The sequence below is a fragment of the Nomascus leucogenys genome, chromosome 15 (genome assembly GCF_006542625.1).
Source record: "Nomascus leucogenys isolate Asia chromosome 15, Asia_NLE_v1, whole genome shotgun sequence".
NCBI classification, from domain to species: Eukaryota; Metazoa; Chordata; class Mammalia; order Primates; family Hylobatidae; genus Nomascus; species Nomascus leucogenys.
The window spans coordinates 9,014,726-9,027,157 of record NC_044395.1 but is presented as its reverse complement, the minus strand read 5'-3'; the positions used below and the strand labels follow the sequence as shown (position 1 = coordinate 9,027,157).

Sequence of the window (12,432 nt, the reverse complement as noted above, 5' to 3'; positions counted from 1 at the left end):
TAGTACTTTTACCCGGTTCATCGGTGTTCTGGGTAATAGTGATAATGAAAGCTAATAACAGGTGGGACTCAAACCTCATTCTCTCAACCCCAAATCGTATGTTCTTAAGTCTCTAAATGTCACAGAAAAGCAGTAGAGCAAAGTGGTTGGCAGCCAGTCTCTGGAAGCACACAGCCTATGTCTACACCTCACCTCCACTTATCATTAGCTGTATGATTTTTACCTCCAAAACCTGTTTTTATTTATTTTTTGTTTTTTATTTTTTGAGACAAAGTCTTGCCCTGTCGCCCAGGCTGGAGTGCAACAGCGTGATCTCAGCTCACTGCAGCCTCCATCTCCCAGGTTCCAGCGATTCTCCTGCCTCAGCTTCCCAGGTAGCTGGGATTACACGCACGTGCCCCCATGCGTGGATAATTTTTTTTATATTTTTAGTAGAGACAGGGTCTCATCATATTGGCCAGGCTGGTCTCAAACTCCTGATGACCTCAAGTGATCTGCCCACCTTGGCCTCTCAAAGTGCTAGGATTACAGGCATAAGCCACCGTGCCCGGCCAGTTTTTACATTTTGAAATGCGGATATTAATAAGAGCTCTATCAATTATCTAGTGGTAATGAAGGGTAAATGAGTTAAGCCATGTAAAGCACTTAGAGCCTGGCTCAGAGTGGTGGTCAATCAATTCTGCTGTTATTATTGGTTATTATACTGAATTTCCTGTTACGGTGCCAACAAACCACAGAAGCAAAGTAGCTTTTTAAAAATCTACTCGTTGAACAGACACATGAAAAAAATGCTCATCATCTCTGCTCATCAAAGAAATGCAAATCAAAACCACAATGAGATACCATCTCACACCAGTTAGAATGGCTATCATTAAAAAGTCAGGAAACAACAGGTGCTGGAGAGGATGTGGAGAAATAGGAATGCTTTTACACTGTTGGTGGAAGTGTAAATTAGTTCAACCATTGTGGAAGTCAGTGTGGCGATTCCTCAAGGATCTAGAAATAGCAATACCATTTGACCCAGCCATCCCATTACGGGTATATACCCAAAGGATTATAAATCACTCTACTATAAAGACACGTGCACATGTATGTTTATTGCGGCACTATTCACAATAGCAAAGACTTGGAACCGACCCAAATGTCCATTAATGATAGACTGGATTAAGAAAATGTGGCACATATACACCATGGAATACTATGCAGCCATAAAAAAGGATGAGTTCATGTCCTTTGTAGCAACACGCACGAAGCTGGAAACCATAATTCTGAGCAAAACCAGACACTGCATGTTCTCACTCATAGGTGGGAATTGAACAATGAGAAGCCTCAGACACAGGGCGGGGAACGTCACACACTGGGGCCTGTCAGGGGGTGGGGGGATAGGGGAGGGATAGCATTAGGAATGATGAGTTAATGGGTATAGCAAACCAACACGGCACATGTATACGTATGGAACGAACCTGCACGTTGCGCACATGTACCCTAGAACTTAAAAGTATAATTTTAAAAAAAAAGAGGAAAAACCAGGAAAGAAAATTAAAAATAAAAATCTACTCGGCTGGGTGCAGTGGCTCACGCCTGTAGTCCCAGCACTTTGGGAGGCGAAGCTGGGCAGATAACGAGGTCAGGAGATTGAGACCATCCTGGCTAACATGGTGAAACCCCATCTCTACTAAAAATACAAAAAATTAGCCAGGCTTGATGGCACGTGCCTGTAGTCCCAGCTACTCGGGAGGCTGAGGCAGGAGAATAACTTGAACCCGGGAGGCAGAGATTGCAGTGAGCTGAGATTGCACCACTGCACTCCAGCCTGGACGACAAAGTGAGACTCCATCTTAAAAAAAACAACAAATTAAAAATTTATTCAACAAACAACATTAACTTGGGGTTCAATTTTCTAGCAGCATCAACCACACAAAACAGAGCTGGGAATGAGAAAAGAAGTCATCTTTCAAGAGAAGGTGTTCTCTCTTATTGAAGGCTGGATGAATACTTGGCAGAGATGCTAAAGGAAACTTCTACTTGAGGTGGTATGTTAGATTATACAATTCTATGTCCTGGTCAACCCTAAAGAAAACAAAAGAGTTTCTGAGGCACAATGGATGTTCGTATCATATATTAAAGATCATGATTACTCATAGGGAAGTCCATCAGGTTTAATCACTCTTTATTTATTCTTAATTCATTTGTAATTCTACCAAGCTTCATAATCTGGTTTCTAACCCCTTGCTAAAGTTAAAAACTGAGGACAGATGGCTTACATTGAAGGGTGAGTGAGATCCATTAACCCTGATAGGAAGAGACAGCTAACAGCCTGAAATAAGAAAGGTGAGATGAAAAACATAAAGAGAAGCCAAAGAACTAAAAGAAACATCACAGCAGTCTCTGATCTTCGGTGGGAAGTGAAAATGGCCAGACTTCAGCACCTCTGTCATCCCTGAAAACCTTCCTCAGTTACTCAAGATAAAACCATCATTGTTCACAAGAACCTACAGTCATTTTTTAAAGGTTGAAGTACACATGAGATCTTCCATCTAAACAGGCTGGGAATGATGTAATACATAATTACATAAAAGTCATTCAACATGAATAGTTAACATTTCAAAGAAGTTTTTTGTTTTCCACTGACCTGAAAGTCTGTAGGTAGAATCTTTTCATTCCCTACTGATGTCAGAAAATGAGGTATACTATTGTAATCACAGCTATACTGTTATACTATTATAAACAACAGCTATAATGTTTTATGTTTTGTCTGGCTAGATTCTTAAATGTCCTGGGGACAGAGATGATAAATTTCATTTTTATTTAACTTTACTCCAAGTATCCCATGAACACATCACAGTGTCTGGTACAAAAAGGCACTCAAATATATGCTAAACAAATGAAATTCAAGGTAAGTCCAAATGTATGTGGATATATGTTTAAATATGGACTTAAGATGTGTGTATTGCAGCAGAAACACACATGGTTTAGAATTTAAAAGCTGGAACTAAGCCTTGGCTTATCATTCAATCTTTCGGAGCCTCCATTTCCTCATTTTCTAAAAATATACTTTTTCATATCCTCATTTTTAAAAAGGAATAATAAGATCACCTGTAGAGACCCCGACGGCTGCCCAGCTCACTCAACAGCCTTCTTTACCATCTTATGAGAGCTCCAATTTTGTTTGGGTGTCTACCTCAACCCCACAGAACTCTGGGATAAATCTGGTCAATGGTTTAGGGGCTGTGTGGGGCTGAATTGTGGCTGAGACTTGTGGGAAGATCTAGTAGAGGACTTTGGGGGAAATTTTCCTTGTTCCTGAAAATAGACACTGTCAGATATTATAACACTTTAAAGGTGACACCCAGAACTGTGGCGAGCTATCAGCAGTGCTAATCTTAGGGCCAAGCTGGCAATGGGAACACGACAAACAGGAAAGACAGAAAACAAATGAACTTTTTTTTTTTTTTTTTTGAGACAAGGTCTCACTCTCTCGCCCAGACTGGAGAGCGGTGGCCCGATCTCGGCTCACTGCAACCTGTACCTCCCAGGCTCAAGCGATTCTCCTGTCTCAGCCTCCTGAATTAACAACGTTGGAGTTAGTTACCTACTTCTGGTCTGCTTATTTTTGGGATAACACATTTCCTCACTGTTGAAGCCTACTGAGAGGAGATTTTCGTGTTCCTTGCAGTTGACAGTATCCTCAAAGTTGTTGTGAAGATTAACTGAGACTGTGGATGAGTGGTTTTGCTCGTAAACATCTACATGAGCTATTTCTATTGTTCCCCTGTGGTGTCTTCTCTTCTTAAAGACGGCAACATTTGACAGTGAATCTACCTATGTAGGCAGAGTTGAGAATGTTCAATTTAGAATTAGCAACTGCTAATTCTAAACTTTACTACACTTAATTAAACAAGTAGATAGAAGTTACATATCTGTCATTCAAGAAACCACCTTAAACATACATTGCACTTCTCCTTAATATTCCTAAACTTTTGTTAGTATTCTCATTCTCACAGCAATCTAGAAAGTAGTCAACAAATATTTCTAATATCTTTGTCAAGAAAAAGGGAAGGGTTCATGACCAGCCTGGGCAACACAGTGAGATGCCGTCTCTAAAAAAAATAAAATAAAAATAAAGGGAAGGGAGGTGATTTACTTAGAGTCACACATAAATTAATGAACAAGAATAATGATTATGTATATATTTTTTAGACAAGTATTCTAGCCCACATATGATACATTTGTTGGGACAGTCTAAGTGTATGCATCTAGAAAATGGTCCAAAGCAGAAATTTCCTTAGGCAAATATATCAATAGTCATGTCCAGGCATGGTGGCTCATGCCTGTCATCCTAGCACTTTGGGAAGCCCAGGTGGGTAGATCACCTGAGGCCAGGAGTTCGAGACCAGCTTGGCCAACGTGGTGAAACCCCATCTCTACTAAAATCACAAAAATTAGCCAGGCGTGGTGGTGGCACCTGCAGTCCCAGCTACTCCAGAGGCTGAGTCAGGAGAATCACTTGAACCCAGGAGGTGGAGGTTGCAGCGAGCTGAGATTGTACCACTGCACTCCAGCCTTGGCGACAAAGTGAGACCGTGTCTCAAAACAAGACAAAACAAAACCCAGAATATATCAGGAGTCAGAAGCAGAAATCCAGGGTTGGAATTCTATCACTGTCCAGGGAAAAGCAAGAATTTTCCTACCTTTAGTCTCGCAAATCATCACATTGCTAAATTCACTTTCTCCTCCTTCATTGAAGCATTGCATTTTAATGTCATAGGAGGTTTCTGGCTGCAGGTGGCCAATCATGTGCCACTGCTTTGAACCTAAAGGGAAAAATAAAAGGCTTTACACATCATACAGCCTAAATGATAATGTCAATATAATTAGTTAACGTTTTCAGGATGAGGCTGGAGCAGCATCCACCACCATCTAGTAGTTTGTGCAATAAAAATGTACTTAACAGTAAGTATCTGACTAATGCACCACAGATAAACAGCATTTCTATTACATGGCATGAAAAAAAAGGTAAAGAGAGGAGATAAACTGACTGACTTAAAACTATATCTGTGTGTTGGCAATAATACTTGTTTCACTAAAAATAATTAGTGGGGGGTCTTTCACAAAATACATGTTAATTTTACGCATAGGAAAGAAACCCCAAGTCCTTTCACCCCTATCTTAACCCAGCAAGTCAATCCACTATGTTCTCCCACCAAAAAGCAACGGGACATTCGGGACCAGCAAATGGTACACTACCCAGAGCAACTGACCAGTTACAAGAATGGCCTTAGCAAAGCTCTCAATTCCATTTTCATGGATGCAACATGAACTGACATATGACCAAATGCCTGAATACACTGCTGAGAATCACCAAAAAGCAAAATCTACTCTGGGAAACTCTTGGCCGCCACACCCACTCCTGCTTTTCTTTTGAGGCAAGATCTCCAAACCACACAAGTATCCCTAGTAGATGATTCTGTTATCCGTGGCACACAGCCAACATTTCATTTAGAAACACTCCTAAACTGAACACTCCAGTAGAAATCACTCTTCATGTTGACTTCCAGGGACCTGTGACAACCTTTCATAAACAGGGACACTTTTGCCAGATTAAATTAACTCTTCAAGCACCCTTAATCCCTTGTGGAAAACATCTCTTCAGACTGTCTCCACTGTTTCTTAGAAACTCAAGTACACCCCCAACTGATTTAAGAATTAATTAAAGGGGGAGAAAAAAAGCAAAACAAAACCACACATGCAAGTTAAATCTACTTGGCTGACAGGACCAATATCACCAGACTCCTTTCTAACTGAATACAGACAAAAATATTTCAATCTGGAAGTACAAGCCTCTTTTCAGGTCAACAGTACAAAACCCTTCACTTGTACAGACCCACGTTTTCTAAGGAAGAAAATCTGCTTGTTTTAGGATTGTCTCTGAAAGGCTCAAAAGTGAGGAGTTCAATGCCCCATTTATAAATGTAAAAAGGACCCCCCAAAAGATGTTGACTCAAAAACTGGTTGAAAATGGAATAGATCTGTCTCTAAAATCCAAAGGCTTTCCAAAATTCTTTTTTTATAGCCTTGGGTCTTTCCCAACCCAGCCCTACACTCACCCTACACTATAAACATTCTCTTGAATAATTACTACACTAGATTTGAAGTTTTCCTTTCATAGCGTTCATAAAAATGGCATTAAACTAGGCTTCTGATATGTTACTAAGAAGAGAAAAATAGTTAAAATTATACATATCTTGTTAGATTAATATTCCATTGTTATAGTTATTCTTCCACTGGCTAAAATTATAGGAAATATCAGCAAAGAGAAATAATTTTACTGATCATTGATGAATAAGACAACTAAGTACATCATTAGGTTTAAAACTGACGAACCAGCACATATCCTTTGATTAATAGGCAATTATTTTCCCAAAGGATATTTTAGAAAAGGTAAGGATTTACCTCAGAGAGAAACCAAAGCACAGACTTAAAGATCAGAATGACTGATATTTTACTTGGAATTAACTTTAGAAGATAAAAATATTCAACACCAAAACACTGGTGTGTTGGAAACATTTATAGTTTATCTAAATGTGGAACCTAATTCAGAAAACAGGATAGCTTAATCGTCCTTCTCTTACTGTATTCTTTTACAATTTGACTTTTAATTTTGTTTTCAAAAGTTTAAATTTTGGGTCGATTTACAGAAGTAATCTAAAACTTAAAAAAAAAAAAACTTTAAGTACAAAGGATGAATACTTTTGTTCCTGCATTTTGGAGAACAGACCAATAGTTTCCAACTGCTACAAAAAGAATTTCAAATGCATAAACTTGAAAATATAGAATAAGCAAATTACACAGCATAGTGGAGTCCACTTAAACATCTAACTGCTCAGTATATTACATTTATAAACAAGTGCTCTGTGAACCTAAGGCAAAACTCACATTTGCAGACACTACTACTAGATATAAAAGCTTCTTAATTTCCAACTTCCACGCTCAATATGCATTTACAGAAGTTTGTAAAAGCTCAAAGATTTGACTAGAGAATATAGTTTTAAAACTGTTTATTAGTGGATAGAACCAAGAAGGGTGATGATGATGAGAGAGAGAAAAACAGAGAGACAAAGACAGATACTCATTTTATTTACATGTCTTGTTTAGAACTATTTTATGGCAAATATTTAGCTTCTGTCAAAAAATTCTTAAAATAAAATTCGGACATCCCCACGGCCCTAAACCCAGTGAAATAAAAGGAAGACCTAGACAGGCCCAAAATGGAGGACAATCACTATTAGGTTGGTGCAAAAGTAACTGCGGCCTTTGTCATTAAAAGTAATGGCAAAGACCACAATTACTTTTTACTTTTGCACCAACCTAAATATTATCCTTCCATTTCTTTTTTTAAAATAGCCTTTTCACTGGTGTAAAGTATGCACACAGAAAAGTCCACATAACTGTACAGCTCAATGAATGTTCACAAACTGGACATGCTCATGGTATCTGTACCTAAGTCAACAAAGAGAACACAGGAAAGCCCCCCACCCCAAACATCCCCTCATGCCCCTTCCAGGCTCTGCTTTCCCACGAGACAGCTACTAGTCGTGAGTCCTAAGAGCACAGAATAGTTTTGGCACTAAAAGTTATGGCAGAAAAGAAACAATCATTCCCTCATTCAAAAAATATTTACTGAGCACCTACCAAGTGCCGGGCATTAAAAATTGGGTCATAAATTTCTCATTATATTACAAAAGTCATTCCACTGGATAAATCTGAAAAGGACTGCTACAATATTTTAAGAAATGTGATACAGCATAATGTAATTTACTATAACACAAACTATATGCAGTATTTGATGTCAAGAAGTCATATGGAAAATAATCTTGGCCTATGGCAATTTTCTGACATAATTCACTAGGACATTTCTTATTTCAAAGAATCAGAATCTTGGAGTGAAAAAAAGACCTTGGAAAAAGCCTTCCTCCCAAAGCAAGAATCCCTTCCAAGATACCACTGAGAAGCGGGCATTCAGCTTCTATTGCGCACTTCCAAAATTAAGGAGTCTACAACTTTGTGGGGGAACCTATGTTAGAAATGCTGTTAGAAAGTTCTTTCTTACACTGCTTTCTTGCAACCTCCCCTCCCCCAATTGACTCAGCTCCTCTTCCGCATAACAGTCCTTAAATATCTGAAGGCAGCTATCATGTTGCTTCTGTTAGTCTTTTTCAACCTGAATATCGTTAGAGATTCTCTTGTTCTTTGTGGACTCCATTCATACATGAATTCAATACTGGCCACCTCACCACTGTAGGGGCTGGAGACATAGCAGTGGGAAAAAAGGTCCTATGCTCACAAGGGAGTTAACATCTAGTAGAGGAGACAGATTTTAAGCAAATAGTTTCAAACACGCACACAGTCTCTGTCTCTCAAACACACACACACGCACACGCAAAACCATGTACTTAAACTTTGGTAACTGCTATGAAATAAACATAAAGGGTATGGTTAGAAACTACAGCAAGGTACCCTCTCACGCAAATGAGAGGAGGACACCCGAGGGGAAGTTACGGGGAAGATTTGACTTCCCGTAACTTGACTGTCAAACATTTTGAAAAGTGGGACAATTTTTCTGTGCACATAACTAGGTAAAGGCAACAGGAACTACCCTGTGCCAAGGTCCTGAGGCAAAAATGTCTCGGTGCACACAAGGAAACTGAAAGAAGGGCCAGAAAGGGAGAGATGCAAGAGACGTGGTGCAGGCAGGGGCCAGCCAGGTCAGGGGGGGCCTTCAGGCCATAGGCAAAATTGTGGATTCTATTTAAATGCAGTAAAAAAAGCAGTTTCAACACCCTTCACCATCTTAGCCGTTTTCTTTCTTTACTACATGCATCCCAATTTCTCAGCATCTCTACAAGTGAGCAAGATGCTTAAGACGTGATCTTTCTAGGACAGACTCTAGTGAAAATGAGTGAGGTATTTTTTTAAAGTAGCTAAACATTATAATGGCTTTTTATACTCAGGTCACTGTTCATTTAAATGAAACAAATCAAAATTTTCTTTCAGATGAACTACTACTGATTAATTATATTTCCCCCAAATGTTTGTACAAGTTTCTGCAACCAGAATATAAGGTGCTGCATATATTAAATGGGAAAAGGTGGCTTTCTTTGGGACAAATTCAACAGCAGTAACACATACACCATTTTGTACTGTCTTAACTTGGGATGATGCATTTTATATTCATAAACCTTCTTTCTCCAAAGCCCCTTTACAGGGACTCCAGTGTGCCGGGGGACTTACCTTCTACAACATCCCTCTTGTAATCACTGTCATTGTCACTATCTGTTGGTCGGTAATAGATATAAAATCCTTGAATGGGAGTGTTATTGTTACTTGATGGAATGTACTAAAAAACAGAAGCAAAGACTTGTCAAAGAGAAAAATAAATGTAACCTTCTCATTCATTAAGGTTTCTTTATCTACTTGGTCACATTTTTCTAGTTTCATTTTGCAAACATACAATAATGGCCATTTTTAATTTACTTCAAAGGTATTAAAAGCATTTAGCTTATTGCAAGGTTAAACAGAAATAAGGCAGTACGTTTCCCTGGGTTCAAAAGCATAAAAGCACATTTGGTTCAAAATGAATCACGACGGCAATTAAGTTAACAACATTTGGATAAGAGCCGAGGAAACAATAATTTTCCTTGTAACCCTGCCCCTCCTCAAAATACGTGCTCTTATTTAGACAAATATTGGTGCCCTTGCACTTCCCCTCAATTAAAAGTTCAAAATTTGCTGTTTACTGTATTGTGTCATGAGAATATTAAATTGATTGTTAACATGACCAAACCACAAAATCTCATTCCAGAAGATGTTTACTGACCGTCCACTTTAGCATGATTTGAGTATCGCTGACAGCCTCTGTGTATGCAATGTGAGGTCCAGTTATTGGACGGTTGGAAAAGCGATTGGGGAACCCAGCCACCTGATAAGGACGAGATGCTGAACTCCGAAAACTCTCACCATAATGGTTGATGGCAATGACCCTAAATTTGTATGTTGAACCTTTGAGGGAAAACAAAAACAAACAAACAACAATAAAAAAAAACATAACTAAGAAAAGCTATAATAAGACAACTAAAGGCAGAATAGTCAAAATATGGCAATTGTGCTTAAGTACCTATCTATAATAAAGTATCTAAAGCCTGTATGGTAAAGAGATTTCAACCCAATTGACAATCTCAGTCAACGGGGAGTGGCTCCTCCGTGCATGGTGTTCAAGATCCCAAGACCATCTTAGGAGTCACCAAGAAAGAGGGCTGCGAAAGATTAATGACATCTCAGGGAAGAAGCAGGTAGAGAACAGGAAAGAGGACATTTGCTCTTTTCACCATCCTGTTCTAAGTCATACCCATCAATAGCAGTATTAATTGAACTATCTGTCCCCAAAACTAGGTTCTTTTCACTTTAAAAGAAACAACTGAAGCACGGTTTAATACGGTGAATACACTCATAAAGAGGCACCGTGTGGACGGCTGCAGATGTCACTCTGGTTTCACTGCTAACAGGGTAAGAGGGAGCAGATTTAACTACTGTAGAAGGAATTATTTGAATTAGATACTAAGAACTTAAAAAAATGTTGAGGATTGTGAACTTCTGAAAACCTGAACCTAAAGAAGAAATCAAAATCCTAAAGCAAGTTTCCCGATAGCTCAAAAATAATTACTAAGCTTCTGAAAACAGTGTTTTCAATCTACGGAATGTTTCTTAGCTTCACCCGCATTTAAAACTGATGCTTCTCCCAACTACACCTACATGACCCTATGCTGCGCACGTTGCTTGTTTTGACAGCCACAGGCATTTGCTACTAATGTACATTTAAAAGTCCAGAAAAAAACCGCCATGAAACCTAAACGAATGAAAGTACAGAAAGTTTATTTGTGCTTTTTGTCTTTTATGGTTTAATTTCTCTCATATAGCCTCAAGATTCTTGTGGGGAGGGGAGGGTTCCTCTGCTGAAACAAAACTTAAAGAACAAACGCGTGTTCATCATTGACTCATGTCCATAACACTAAGCACTGAGTATTACAACTGTGCTGAAATTCAGCATCAGATCAAATAATTTTTGTCAAATAACAAGCAATTTTCCTCTTATTCAGTCACAGCAAAACACACCCACACATAAGATGTACATCACAGTATTTCTAACTGTAAATAAACAGAAATAATCTAAAGCCCAGAAATAAAGAATAGCTAAGTGGATTATGGTATATTTATTTATATGAAAGGTAAATCTCTACTGAAAGTTGAGTTTGTGAAGAATTTTTAATGACTGGAAAACATATATGACAAAATATGGGGAACATGGGATAATAAAACAATATTTACGGCATGATCCTGCGGTGGCTCACGCCTATAATCCCAGCACTTTGGGAGGCTGAGGCAGGCAGATCACCTGAGGTCAGGAGGTTGAGACCAGCCTGACTAGCATGGTGAAACCCCATCTCTACTAAAAAATACAAAAATTAGCTGGGCGTAGTGGCAGGCGCCTGTAATCCCAGCTACTCAGGAGGCTGAGGCAGGAGAATCACTTGAACACGGGAGGCGGAGGTTGCAGTGAGCCGAGATCGCACCATTGCACTCCAGCCTGGTGACAGAGGGAGACTCCATCTCGAAAAAACAAACAAACAAACAAAAAAAACAACCAGAGAGAGAGAAAAATGGCTAAGAAAAAAAACAACGAAATATAAACAATGATTATCTCTGAATGGGTGGATTTTAGGTGACTTATTCTCTTCTTTATATTTTCTTTATTTTCACATTTTTATACAATAAGCGTGAACACTTCAACAATTAGAAAAAAATATAAGACTACTAAAAATATGCATCTGCCAGGTGCTATGGCTCACGCCTGTGATCCTGGCACTTTAGTAGGAGACGGAGGGCGGCAAATTGCATGAGCCCAGGAGTTCAAGACCAGCCTGGGCAACATGGCAAAACCCTGTCTGTACAAAAAACACAAAAATTAGCCAGGCACGGTGGTGAGTGCCTGTAGTCTCAGCTACTTGGGAGGCTGAGGTAAGCCATGATTATGCCACTGCACTCCAGCCTGGGTCAACAGAGTGAGACCCTGTCTCAAAATATATAAATATATGTATCTGAAGTTCACACCGATGGTAAAAGGAAACGTTTGAATATTACTACCTGGTTCTAAACTACGAACTTCCACTGAAAGTTTGGAAGGAGGGATGTCTTCAGCTGCCACCAGCCAATTGCTGGTCCTCATTCGTTTATATTCGACTTTGAAGGCAGTGATTGGAGAACCTCCATTTGCCCGAGGAATCCAAGTGACATAGACTGACGTCTCTGATGCAGTGGAGATGGTAGGCCGATCTGGTGCCTCTGGAACTGAACACGGAAACGTTCATTTCAATAACC

At 39.2% G+C, this 12,432-nt stretch overlaps 1 protein-coding gene across 1 annotated transcript in view; it reads right to left on the bottom strand.

Annotated features, from left to right (window-relative positions):
* The window catches only part of CDON (cell adhesion associated, oncogene regulated), a 102,330-nt gene that overhangs the window by 24,469 nt on the left and 65,429 nt on the right, over positions 1-12,432 (bottom strand). The window contains exons 12-15 of the mRNA XM_030828887.1: positions 12,199-12,402; positions 9,878-10,059; positions 9,292-9,397; positions 4,692-4,814 (exon numbers count right to left, since the gene is read on the bottom strand). Of these exons, the coding sequence (XP_030684747.1) occupies positions 4,692-4,814; positions 9,292-9,397; positions 9,878-10,059; positions 12,199-12,402 (615 nt within the window). The remainder of the gene's footprint in view (positions 1-4,691; positions 4,815-9,291; positions 9,398-9,877; positions 10,060-12,198; positions 12,403-12,432) is intronic.